General features: G+C 51.8%; 1 protein-coding gene across 1 annotated transcript; it reads left to right on the forward strand.

The window, feature by feature from the left end:
- Positions 1-5,925: 5,925 nt before the first annotated feature.
- LOC121489113 (histone H2A.V) lies at positions 5,926-12,298 on the forward strand. Its single transcript, XM_041751622.1, has 5 exons — positions 5,926-6,043; positions 7,490-7,567; positions 8,835-8,948; positions 11,156-11,285; positions 11,969-12,298. The coding sequence occupies exons 1-5, from the start codon at positions 6,041-6,043 to the stop codon at positions 12,028-12,030; spliced, it is 387 nt and encodes a 128-aa protein (XP_041607556.1). The 5' UTR covers positions 5,926-6,040; the 3' UTR covers positions 12,031-12,298.
- Positions 12,299-12,926: the final 628 nt, after the last annotated feature.

Below are 12,926 nucleotides of genomic sequence, written 5' to 3' on the forward strand. Positions count from 1 at the left end.
AGGGCCAAACGCAGGGACCTAAGGAGAAGCCCATTGCTGTTCTGTCCCTAGAAGATAAAGATTAGGCGTGTCAGGGCCAGGAGCCCCCCCCCCCCCACCAAGCCTCGGATAACCCTTAAAGTGGGGGGCCAACCAGTGACCTTCCTGGTTGATACGGGAGCTCAACATTCAGTTTTAACTGAGGCAGAAGGACCCTGGAGCTCTATCTAAAGATGCATTCTTTTGCCTAAAGTTAAGCTCTCAAAGCCAGCCTATTTTTGCCTTTGAATGGAAAGATCCTGAGACGGGATTCTCAGGACAACTCACTTGAACAAGGCTGCCACAGGGATTCAAAAATTCCCCCACCTTGTTCCACAAAGCCTTGCAACAGGACTTGGCAGACTTCCGAGTTGGCCATCCGGACCTCGTTCTCCTGCAGTACGTGGATGATTTGCTCATAGCGGCTAAGACAGAACAGGATTGTGTAAAAGGTACGGGGGCCCTGCTCGAGAGACTGGGAGGACTGGGGTATAGGGCCTCCACCAAAAAGGCCCAAATAGGCCAGAGACAAGTGACCTATCTGGGATATCTCCTGGAATGAGGCCAGAGGTAGCTGACCGAGGGCCACAAAAAGGCTGTAGCCCTGATCCCAGCACCCACTAATGCCAGAGGGCTACGAGAGTTCCTCAGCAGTGCTGGGTTCTGCCACCTCTGGGTACCCGGGTTTGCAGAGCTGGCGGCTCCCCTATATCCTCTCACGAAATCCAACACCCCCTACCACTGGGGAAAGGAGCAACAATTGGCTTTTGACAAAATAAAAAGGGCCTTATTGACCGCCCCTGCCCTGAGCCTCCCAGATGTAACCAAGCCATTTGCGCTATATGCTGATGAACGCCGAGGAATAGCCAAAGGGGTCCTAACTCAGAAACTGGGACCCTGAAAAAGGCCCGTGGCATACTTTTCAAAAAATTAGACGGCGTGGCTGCAGGATGGCCCCCATGTCTCCGAATAATAGCGGCTGTGGCAGTCCTGGTAAAAGACTCAGATAAGCTGGCCTTTGGCCAACCCCTCACTGTGGTGGCCCCCCCACGCCATAGAGACAGTCATCCGCCAGCCCCCTGATCGATGGCTCTCAAACGCCCGGGTCACCCATTATCAGGCCATGCTACTGAATTCCGAGCGGATACGGTTCGGAACGGCTACATCCCTAAACCCGGCCACCTTGCTTCCAGAAACCGAGTCCCCCTCCCTGGTAATGCATGATTGCCACCAGATCCTAGCCGAGGTCCATGGCACCAGAGGGGACTTGACGGACCAGCCTTTGCCAGATGCTGAAGCAACCTGGTACACCGAGGGGAGTAGCTTTCTACGAAATGGTGAACGTAAAGCCGGGGCGGCCGTGGTAGATAAAAAAAAAAAACTGTCATCTGGGCCAGTGCCCTAAAGCCTGGGACTTCAGCTCAAAGGGCGGAGCTTATAGCCCTAACTCAGGCCCTAAAAAAGGCTAAGGACAAAAAGGTCAACATTTATACTGACAGCAGAAAATTGAGTATAATTCACTGTCCTGGGCATCAGCACGGCAACAACCCAGTAGCAGAGGGGAACAGGATGGCCGATGAAACAGCACGAGCCGCTGCACTAGGCCCACAGGAGGATGGACAGAAGCCTTCCCCACCAGACGAGAAACTGCCCAGGTGGTTGTCAAGAAAATCCTAGAAGAAATTTTCCCCCAGTTTGGACTGCCCAAGGTAATAGGGTTGGACAACGGCCCTGCCTTCGTCTCCCAGGTAAGTCAGTTGGTGGCCAGATTACTGGAGATAAATTGGAAATTACATTGTGCATACAGACCCCAGAGCTCAGGACAGGTAGAAAGAATGAATAGAACAATTAAAGAGACCCTAACCAAATTGACATTGGAGACTGGCACTAGAGACTGGGTCCCAACTCCTCCCCTAACTCCTTACGAGATTCTCTATGGAGGTCCCCCACCAGTGATGGACTTACTAGATTCTGCTATTGACCCTCTTGCTAATACTCCCAGTTTACAGGACAGGCTAAAGGTGCTCCAGATTATCCAGCACCAGATCTGGAGACCCCTTGCAGCTGTCTACCGCCCTGGAGATGCAACCGACCCACACCCGTTCCAGATCGGTGACTCCATCCACGTCAGGAGACATCAGTCCAGGACCCTTGAGTCCCGCTGGAAGGGCCCATACGCTGTACTACTAACCACCCCAACCGCCCTAAAAGTAGACGGTATTGCTGCTTGGGTCCACGCCTCGCACGTCAAGTGTGCCCCATCAACGAGCACCGCTGACGCCAGCCAGGACGGACCGGGCGAGCCACTCCAATGGAAGCTCCACCGCACCCGAAACCCGTTCAAGATAAGACTTTCAAAAATTGTTCAATGACAATTGTTATATTCCTACCTCTCCTAGTGCTTTTCACCCCCGCCAAAGGTAACCCTCATGCCCCCAAAAAGTTAACCTGGCAGGTATTAACATCTGGGGGTGACGAGGTCTGGTCAATAACAAAAACTACTTCCATAGGAACCTGGTGGCCCAACCTGTATCCTGACTTATGTAAATTAACCATAGGGGCCCCCAGCCCATGGGACCTAGAGGGGTATTCCGACACCTCTAAAGCCCCCAACCGAGAATGCCCCCCTGGACGAAAAGGATTAGACCCCTGGGGAGGATGTGGCACGCCGGACAGGAGGACCATGTTACACACCCTCCCCTTCTGTGTCTGTCCCGAGTACCACAGAGATCGCAGGCTAAATCCCACCTGTGGAGGGGGGGAACACTTCCATTGTAAAAATTGGGGGTGCGAGACTACGGGAGACACAGGATGGGAGGCCCTCCTCCTCCTGGGATTACATCACTGTCAAGGCTAACTATACTCACCCGGGGTTACCAGGAACTCTGCAATACTACCGCCCCGATTTTAGGGACTGACTTTTACCTGGTGCCCCAGCCAGGAACCTGGTGGGCATGCAACAAAGGCCTCACCCCCTGTGTATCTGCTCAGGTCCTAAATGACTCTGAGGACTTCTGTGTTATGGTGCAGATTATGCCCAGGGTATTCTATCACCCTGCTGAAACTCTACAAAATCAATATGACAGACATCCCACCCGTTTTCAGCGCGAGCCTGTCTCCCTAACCCTAGCCGTTATGCTGGGACTAGGGGTCGCAACTGGGGTGGGTACTGGCGCAGCTGCTCTGATCCAGGGCTCACGACGTTATTTAGAACTCCAGGCAGCTGTAGATAAAGATCTACGGGCACTAGAGCAGTCCGTTTCTAAGTTAGAACAGTCCCTCACCTCACTTTCAGAAGTAGGACTCCAAAACAGGAGAGGCTTGGGTTTACTATTCCTGAAAGAGGGAGGACTGTGTGCGGCCCTGGGAGAGGAATGCTGTTTCTATGCAGGCCATTCTGGAGTCATCAGGGACTCCATGGCCAAACTCAGAGATAGGCTAAATAAAAGACAAAGGGACCGGGAGGCCCAGCAGGGTTGGTTTGAAGGCTGGTTTAACCAGTCTCCCTGGAGGACCACCCTAATCTCTACCATTATGGGCCCTCTAGTTATCCTGCTCCTACTAACTTTTGGCCCCTGCATCATCAACCGGCTGCTCCAGTTCATCCGAGAAAGATTGTCCATTACCCAAGCTCTGGTACTAACTCAACAATATCGGGCCCTTCAAACTGAAAAAATAAAAGTTCCCTAAGATTTTAAGGTTAAAATCAGCCCAAACAAAGAGGACGGAATGAAGAAACCCCACAGCCCCGCTCCCGTGAGTGGGACCAGGCCTAACCCTGAGGCAGCCCATCCAGGCGCCTCCCATGAATTCAAGCAACAAAAGCATTCTGTTTTTCCGAGATAAGAAAACTATCCCCCCCATCGCCCTGACTGGAAAAGTCCCTAAACATGGTCGTGTTGACCTTCGAAGAAATCAATCATGTCATAACCCGAATGCTATGCTACTCCCGCGTTTTCTTTGCCTTTAAAAGATGCCTGTAATTGCTAATCGGCGCTCTGCCACCTCTGAGGATGAGAGCCCGTTTGCGCAAACGTTCAATAAACCCTCTTGCTTGTTGCATCTGCCTGTCTGGGGTCTGAGTCTCTGGGGCGTCCACCGGGACACGTTGGCACCCGTGAGCCAGGGTCCAACAGCCCCATGACCCCAGCCACAGTTTCTGGTTCAGACGTGTGGGTTGGGGTCCGAATCTGCTCTTCCAACAATTGCGAGTGATGCTGATGGTGCCGCGTAGGCACTGCGCCTGGAGAAGCGTCACACCGTCTCTGATCAGGTTGCATCACGTGTGGCAATTTATCACCAAGGGATGCTAATCCCTCAATTGCCCTGGTCACGCTGGGGTTCTTTGTGAGCTCATGCCACCTTCCTTGCAGCCCGGCTCTCGGGGAGCTAGACTTGATTCACTAACACACCTGCTTTCAAAGATCGGTAACAGGCAGTGTTTATAGATGCCAGAAAACCCCATCGGTTTTCTGGAGTCTGTGGGCCTCACTCTATTTCTCGCAGCTCTCAACAGGACACAGAAGCCAGGACAGGCAGGCGTCTTCAGTACCACTTGAGAGGAGCACCAGGGTCTGTCAATCTAACTCCATGTTCCCCGAATCCGTGAGCAAAGTTTATCGGGTATTGATCCGTGCTAGGTACCCGGTGAGTGCTTTCTCTAGGCCACCGCGTAGCGCTCACCCAAACCCTGCACGGTGGGCCGGCGTGGGATACGAGGTGCCTTGGCGGGTCACACACGCAGCCAGGGAGGGCCCCAGGGCGGTCTCCGGAGGCGGGGTCTGCAGGTTCAAAGTGGGGCGGGGCAGGCCTACAGGGGAGCGAGGTAAATGAGGCGGGGCGGGGTCTGCAGGTTCAAGGTGGGGAGCGGGGTCTGCAGGTGCACGGGGGCGCAGGCCTGCAGGGGCACGCGGGGCAATGAGGAGCGGCGGGATTTGCAGGTGCACAGTGGGCGGGGCAGGTCTGCAGAGGAGCGAGGTGCAATGAGGAGGGGCGGGGTCTGCAGGTTCGAGGTGGGGAGCGGGGTCTGCAGGTGCACGGGGGCGCAGGTCTGCAGGGGAACGCGGGGCAATGAGGAGCGGCGGGTTTGCAGGTGCACAGTGGGCGGGGCAGGTCTGCAGGGGAGCGAGGGGCAAAGAGGAGGGGCGGAGTCAGCAGGGGCGCGCGGGGCGCAGAGGGGGCCCGGGGCACCGAGGGCATCTGCTCCTGGGCCAGACTCGGGTTGCTGACCGGAACGCCCTTCTCCCACCCCGGAGTCCCGAGGGAGCGCTGGCACCAGGGCCATCCGGTGCACCCCACAGGAAGCGCCCACGAAACCTCCGGGGTCCCCGCCGCGCGCAAGCGGGAGGAGGGCAGCAGGACAAATGCCGACGCAGGGCGCCGCACGCGGACCAGCGAAAGGCAGGAACACCCGGCGGGCCGGGTCCTGGGGAGGCCGGCCTCACTCCGGGGGTCCGCACACCGCTCCCGGCCGCGGGCCACCCAAACCCTGCGTCCCGCACCGCGGCTGACCGGGCGCCGAGAACGCGCGGGAAAGCCGCGGCCGCCTCCGAACTGCCCACCCATTGGCTAACCCCACTGTCGTTCACGGAAGCCCGCCTCCCCTGCTCGCGGGCAGTGCTCTCATTGGCTGACTACCCAGCCGTCCGCCCTTATTAGCCCGCCCCTCCGCTCTTCGGGCAGGAGTCGTGGCAACAGGCGGACAGAGAGGTACGCGGCCCCGCCCTCGCGCGCGCACACGAGCGCGTCAGTGTTGGGGCTGGAGGCCCCGCCCCCGCGTGCCGTGTGCAAAAACAAACAGCCGTTAGGGAGGAGGTGCCGGGGGCGGGGCCTGGCTACAAGGGGGCGCGCGATTGGGCGGTTGCCGGGGTTCAAACCAGCAAGGCGAGCGAGGATTGGCCGGGGCGGCGCGAAGCGGGCACCGGTTATTGTCCGGGCTCCGGCGGCGGCGGCGGCGGGGGTGGTGGTGGTCGGTGCCCCGGAGCGGCGGCTCGGCGGGAGCGAGGGCGGGAGCGGCCGAGACATGGTGAGGGCGGCGGCCTAGCGGCCAGGGTCGGCGCCGCTACCTGTTGAGGCGGCCCGGGGCCCCCGCCCGCCCTGGCGCCGGCGAGCAGCGAGGGGAGCGGGCCGTGCGGCCGGCCTGCGTCCCGGGCGGGCGGCGGGCTCTCCGCTGGGTCCCCGGGCAGCGCCGCGCACCTGCGTCTCTCCGCCAGCTGCCGCACGGGAGCTAAAAATACCAGCGGCTGCGAGCTGTGGGCTTGCTGCGGAGCCGCGGTCCCCGGGGGCCGGCGGGCAGTTGTCCCGCGGGCGGGAGCTCCTCCGTCCTGGGCGCTAGGGACCAGGTGTCCGGCGGCAGGTGTCCCGCGGGCGGGAGCTCCTCCGTCCCCGGAGTCAGGGGCAAGTGTCCCACAGGCCGGAGGGCAGATGGGGGAGACGGCGAGCAGGTGTCCAGCCGGCAGAGCTCCTGCAGCCGGGGGACAGTGCATACCTGCACTTCGTTTGTTGAAATGGCTGCATATTTTCCCTTGCACCTCTGTACCATGCTTTATTTGTGAACGGCCAGATTATTTTATTTTTTTCTATCAGTTGATAGAAATTTGTTTAACCCTGTTAGTGTAAACTGGAAGGCCCCTTTTTTTTTTAAATTCTCAAATATACATAACAAAATTTGCCATTTTAGCCACTCTTTCATGTCCAGTCAGTGGTATTAAGTACGTTGTTCTGCAACCAGCACTGCCAGTCATCTCCAGAACTTTCCTTTCTTCCCAGAGTGGAACTCTGTACCCATTGCACACTGACTCTTTGTTCCAGCCTCTGGCAGCCCCCCTTCTACTCTGTCCCTCTGGTTTTGACCAGATGCTCCTGTAAGATGCACTAACAGTATTTGTCCTTTGGGGTCATGTCCTTTATGGGTCCATGTCAGAGCAGGTGCCAGAACGTCCTCTTTATAGCTGAGTACTAGTCCATTGTGTACACGTACTGCATCCCCTACCTCCGCAGACACCGCTGTTTCTGTCTTTGGGCTGTTGTGAACATGCACGCACATCACATTGTTCTATTCTGTGGGGAGAGACCAAGGGTGGGATTGCTGGGTCATGTATTTCCATGTTTACATTTTTGAGAGTTTTATTTTTTAAGGTGCTTTTTTTTCTCTGTCCCCAACAACTAATCTTCTGATTATTTCCCTGGAAATGATGTATTTTAACTGTTTTTGTTTAATGTCTTTTTGTTTAATCTCTTAAAAATACCTTATGAATTATTTCCAATGTAAAAGTTATAGTCTTGATGGTTTGACATACTTATGTAACTTTATGGTGAAATAACACGTGTATATTTGAAACTGAGGAAGGAGATCATGTAGTCTTTTTAACTACCTTAAGTAAAACTGGCAAAAATTATTTCCCAAGTATTTCTGAAATAGCATCTTCCAACTCTTCATCTGGAGCTTTTTTTTTTTTTTTTTTTTACTTAGGCTGGAGGCAAAGCTGGAAAGGACAGTGGGAAGGCCAAGGCTAAGGCAGTATCTCGCTCCCAGAGAGCCGGGCTACAGGTAATTGATGCTCTTGTCATTCACTATTAAATTAGTTTCTTGGGATGTTTGGGTGGCTCAGCAGTTGAGCATCTGCCCTTGGCTCAGGGCGTGATCTCGGGTCCAGGGATCGAGTTCCACATCGGGCTCCCTGAGTGGAACCTCCTTCTTTCTCTGCCTGTGTCTCTGCGCCTCTCTCTCTCTCATGAATAAGTAAATAAGTTTCTTTACTGTTGTGAGGACCATAGATGTTATATTAATTACAAAAATGTACTTGTACTCCTGGCTTTTTAATGAGATTAATTGATCAAAATGTAAATCCTGGGATCCCTGGGTAGCGCAGCGGTTTGGCGCCTGCCTTTGGCCCAGGGCGCTATCCTGGAGACCCGGGATCGAATCCCACGTCGGGCTCCTGGTGCATGGAGCGTGCTTCTCCCTCTGCCTGTGTCTCTGCCCCTCTCTTGTGTCTCTCACGAATAAATAAAATCTTAAAAAGATAAAAAGAAAGTTAGGGTTTCAGCATTTCCACTGAAATTTTGCCGTTGAAGGGGCGTCTGGGTGGCTCAGGTGGTTAGACGTCTGACTCTGGATCTCGGCTCACGTCATGATCCTAGGTTATGAGTTCAAGCTCTGCATCAGGCTCTAGGCTGGGTGCAGTGCCTCCTTAAACATGAATAAATAAATGAGTAAATAAATGACTCTTGCTTTTGGAAAGGAGGAGTATAGGGGTGGGGTATGGTGGGGACTGGCAGGAGTTCAGGGGCACAGCACTGGGACCTCTGGGAGCTGAGGAGATTCTTAGAACAGTGAGGGAATGGTGTTGGCTTTTCCTAACTATCAGATCCCCTCTTGAACCTGAGCAAGGAAGGGTGGCGCTGGGTCCAAGGAAGGTGGGAGTGGAAGTCACATGAGACTGTTCTCTGGATTGATGACCCCGACACAACTTAAGGCCCCATGGGACGAGCAGTGGATGCCGCACCACGTGGTTTCTCTGCAAGTTGCCATGACACCCAGTATTCAGAATTGATTCCTAAAAGCCCGTGGTGGTTCCTGGCACTGTGCCTTTTCTTCGCTCTTCAGTAGGGTAAATGGCGTGAAGATGTGGGGTTCCTTTCCAGGACACACACAAGCCTAGGGACTGCTCCTTGCCAAATAGGTCTGACCTCTGATGCATGCAACCAAATTTACCTTCTCTCCTGCTTTCCCTTGTCGCTCTGCCATGCATCATACTAGGTAGAGTGATGTCAAGACTCTTAGGTGCTTCCCATTCTGATGGTCTGTCTTTCAGTTTCCCGTGGGCCGCATCCACAGACATCTGAAGACTCGCACCACCAGCCATGGAAGGGTCGGTGCCACGGCTGCTGTGTACAGCGCTGCGATTCTGGAGTACCTCACTGCAGAGGTCGGCAAAGGGGTCTGTTGTTCATGGGGTTTGTGGGGGTCTGAGGGGCTGGAACCCATGAGTCAGGGCTTGAAACAAAATGATACATGTACTTTAAGCTGCATCTTGCTGGTCCTAGCTGCCCAGCACTGGGGGCAGAGGAACCTTCATGTACTCACGTTTAAAGTTCAGGCTAGGGGAAAAAAAAAAGTTCAGGCTAGGGTCAGTGACCCATAGTTTAAGCGATGTGACAACAGAGTGTACAATCCTTTCAGTTCTAGAGTAGTAGTGAAGGGAGCCCTGAATAATATGTATCATTGCGATGTGATCCTTGTGAGGTTAGACCAGAATCTTCATGAGTGAAGATTTGGGGTGGGGTCAGGGTTTGCCACTGTGATGGTACAGCCTTAAAGATCATAGTGATAAGGAATTTTGGTAAAAGACCTTATTGGTCCTTTTGGTTCTCTGGGGGGTCGTATGCCTAAAATGCTGCATCTTGGTCAGTTTGACTTCTCAGAAAGAAAAGTTAATTCATTCTTAAGACTTGGCTGATGGATTAGCACTGCCTCAGTCCAGCCCCATTCAGGGCTCTGAAACTCCTTTAGCCACATCCCAAGCTGGGGCATTTGTTAGAGTAGCAGGTGGTGGCAGTAGTCAAGCGGGTAGACCCAGGGAGGGTTCTTCCCCAGCAGAGATGTGGTTGATGTGTGTATTGTCACTGCTGTCATTTCGTGAACCTTGACCCCCAGACAGTGTCAAATCTGTTAGGTCCTGAGCCAGGCAGTTAGTGTGGGTGATGCAGAGCCTTTGTCCTCCTCTCTCCTGCAGCAGCTCACACCAGTGTGTTTAGTGGCGGACTTTGGAGAGGTGTACATTTAACTCCTTCACTCATGGGGAGGCTCTGATTGTTCCAGATACTTAAGTTTGGGGGTTTAGTCACTAGAAGTAAAGAAAATACTGGAATCTAAGGTCAGGGATAATCATTTATCGCCCTTGGCTTTGCACCTGGATCACTTGGGCAGCCTTCAAAAGATGCTTGGATGAGGCCTCCCCCCACAGACCATCCAGAGTCTCTGGGGCTAATGAAGGGGGTCCTGGTGGTTTTTACAGCGTGCTAGTGGCTTCTGATGCACACCAAGGCTTCCTGCCACTCTATCTCAGTGCGGCTCGTGGAGTTATTTTTGTAGGACTTCCATCAGAGGTTTTTTTTTTTTTTAAGATTTATCTATTTATTTATGATAGAGAGAGAGAGAGAGGCAGAGACACAGGTGGAGGGAGAAGCAGGCTCCATGCCAGGAGCCCGATGTGGGACTCGATCCCGGGACTCCAGGATCGCGCCCTGGGCCAAAGGCAGGCGCCAATCCTCTGAGCCACCCAGGGATCCCTCCATCAGAGGTTTTATAATGCTTGTATAGTCCATGGAGGCAAAAACAAATTAAAAATGCAGTTTTATGGCCAGTTGGGACTTTGAAATTCTTTTAGTTGAAATTCCCATTCTAGAATGAAGGGCTTCTAGTACATTGCTTGCCGATTATAGGGCCCAGTGATGTTAAAAACTCTGAATAAGAAAGTATTTTCATTATATTTTTAAACTTTTCCACAAGTCGTAAGAAAAATTCCAGCCATTAAGGACTCTGCACTTGGGGATCCCTGGGTGGCTCAGTGGTTTAGCGCCTGCCTTTGGCCCAGGGTGCGATCCTGGAGTCCCAGGATTGAGTCCCGCATCTGGCCCCCGGCATGGAGCCTGCTTCTCCCTCTGCCTGTGTCTCTGCCTCTCCCTCTCTCTCTCTCTCTCTTTCTATCATGAATAAATAAATAAATAAATCTTTCAAAAAAAGTGGGGGGGGGCTCTGCACAAATAGACTACAGGGTTATAGTAAATGAATGATTTTCCTAGATGTTCATATTCAGAATCTTGGCAAAGAGATGGTGTTATCCCTTGCCCTTCTTTTTTTTTTTTTTTTTCCTTGCCCTTCTTCCTGTAGAAGCAGGTTCTTGCTCAAGTGTCTAGCATTTCTGCAGAAAGTGGCTATAAAAGGACCCAATGGAGTAATGAGATTTCTCTAAAAGCATCAGAAATATAAGAAGGAACTGGTGTTGTTGGTTTATGTATTTGTTGTGTGTCTTGTGTACAGATGCCGCAGGAATCTTTTTATCTATAATTGCAAGTCTCTACTGATCTTCAAATGCTTTGCCCTCTGACGTGCTCTCTCACACGTACCTTGTAGGTGCTGGAGCTGGCAGGTAACGCTTCCAAGGACCTCAAGGTAAAGCGGATCACTCCGCGCCACTTGCAGCTTGCAATCCGCGGTGATGAAGAATTGGATTCTCTCATCAAGGCTACCATCGCTGGGGGTGGTGCGTATGATTACCTCTTCAGCCTCTGTCGTACTGGCCTTTCTTTTTTTTTTTTTTCGTACTGGCCTTTCTAACGACATATTTCAGATCAGCGATCCAGCACCTGTGAAGTTGGCTAGAACACACACAGGCTTAGAGTCCATCAGTGTGGGCTCCGTTACAATTAAGGCTTCTGTTGGTCCTGACCTGAATACATAGTCCTCCTTTGTAGCCACATACAGGGCTACTTTTATTTTAGCAAGCTCCTTGTCTGAATCTCATATATGATACTTACAACTTAGTGTTTAAAATATTTCTCATACACTTTAACTCTGTTAAAAATGACCTTGAGAAACTGCTGATGGTGAGCCCTTGAAACCCAGGGCTGAGGTCATTGAGCATTTCAGGGGGAGTGCAGGTGTGATGTGAGCTGTGGTTCAAAGTCTTTTTGCTGGGTCACCTTCAGAGAACCTTCTGGAAGCTGTGATGGGTCTTGCCCCCAAACCAAAAAAGCACTGTTTTGCATAGTTTTAGGGGGAGTTCCCAGACCCCAAGAGAGGGAGCCTTTACTGGGTGTAGGTACAGTCACAGGATCAGTGTGTGAAAGGGGACGTTACGGAATTTCATTTCTGTGTGGTCGCTGTCCATGGAGACACTGTCCATGGAGCCAGCGCAAAGTTGTTGATCTGTGCATTTCCTTCCAGGTGTGATCCCGCACATCCACAAGTCTCTGATTGGAAAGAAGGGACAGCAGAAAACCGCTTAGAGCATTGTTTTACTCGACCCCTTCCTCCCCGTCATTGTACTGTAACTGGGACAGAAGAAATAATGGGGATATGTGGAATTTTTAAAAGAGGCGGATGGAAAAGCATAGACAATTACTGTAGACGTGATAAGAGATATTTGTACGTTCTTAGGCTCAAAGTTTGATAAAGTACCTTTCCATGTGGCAGCACTTGTGTGTTGATTGGCTAGGTTTCTCCCGTGTGTTTTATACAAAAATGGAATTGATAAACCATTTTTTACAAAAATAATTTGTCTCAAAACTGTTCTGTTTGTGATGGGTTGGAAATATTTTGGTCATATTTTGAAATTTCTTAAATTTCCAATCAGTTATCCTATATTCACAATTTTAAAACAGATATTGGGACTATAGAGTCTCCTATTATTATGTAAATCTTAGGTGACTCTCCATTTGCAGTACGCACTGTTATTTTACCCACAATGAAGGAAAGAAAAACTGCCAATTAAACCATGGTATGCCAGCAATTAGGAGATGCATCCCAATTCCAGAGGGATTTGAGGATGAAAATGTACATTTAGAATTGATGAAATTCTAGTGGGGATAGTGGAATTGCTTTGAATTATTTACTGGGCATTTATTATGTGGCAGGCCCTGAACTAAGTGCTTTAGTAATTGAGAAATTCTGTTACACCCATTTTTAAAGGTATGGAAACCGAGGCTCACAGAAGTTCCTGTTCTCCGGAAGCCATTTATCTCTTAGACCGGAGACTGCGGGGCTGGGATACAAGCTTTGATTTGGCTGACTCCACAGCCTCCCTCTTACCTGGGATTAAAGTTAAATTTATCAGTTTTCTACTTTTACTTAAACTTCCAGCTTTTAGTGGTCTTTTATTGCTACAGTAACACTCAGCAATTTG

This window comes from Vulpes lagopus, chromosome 4 (assembly GCF_018345385.1).
Source record: "Vulpes lagopus strain Blue_001 chromosome 4, ASM1834538v1, whole genome shotgun sequence".
Taxonomy (NCBI): Eukaryota; Metazoa; Chordata; class Mammalia; order Carnivora; family Canidae; genus Vulpes; species Vulpes lagopus.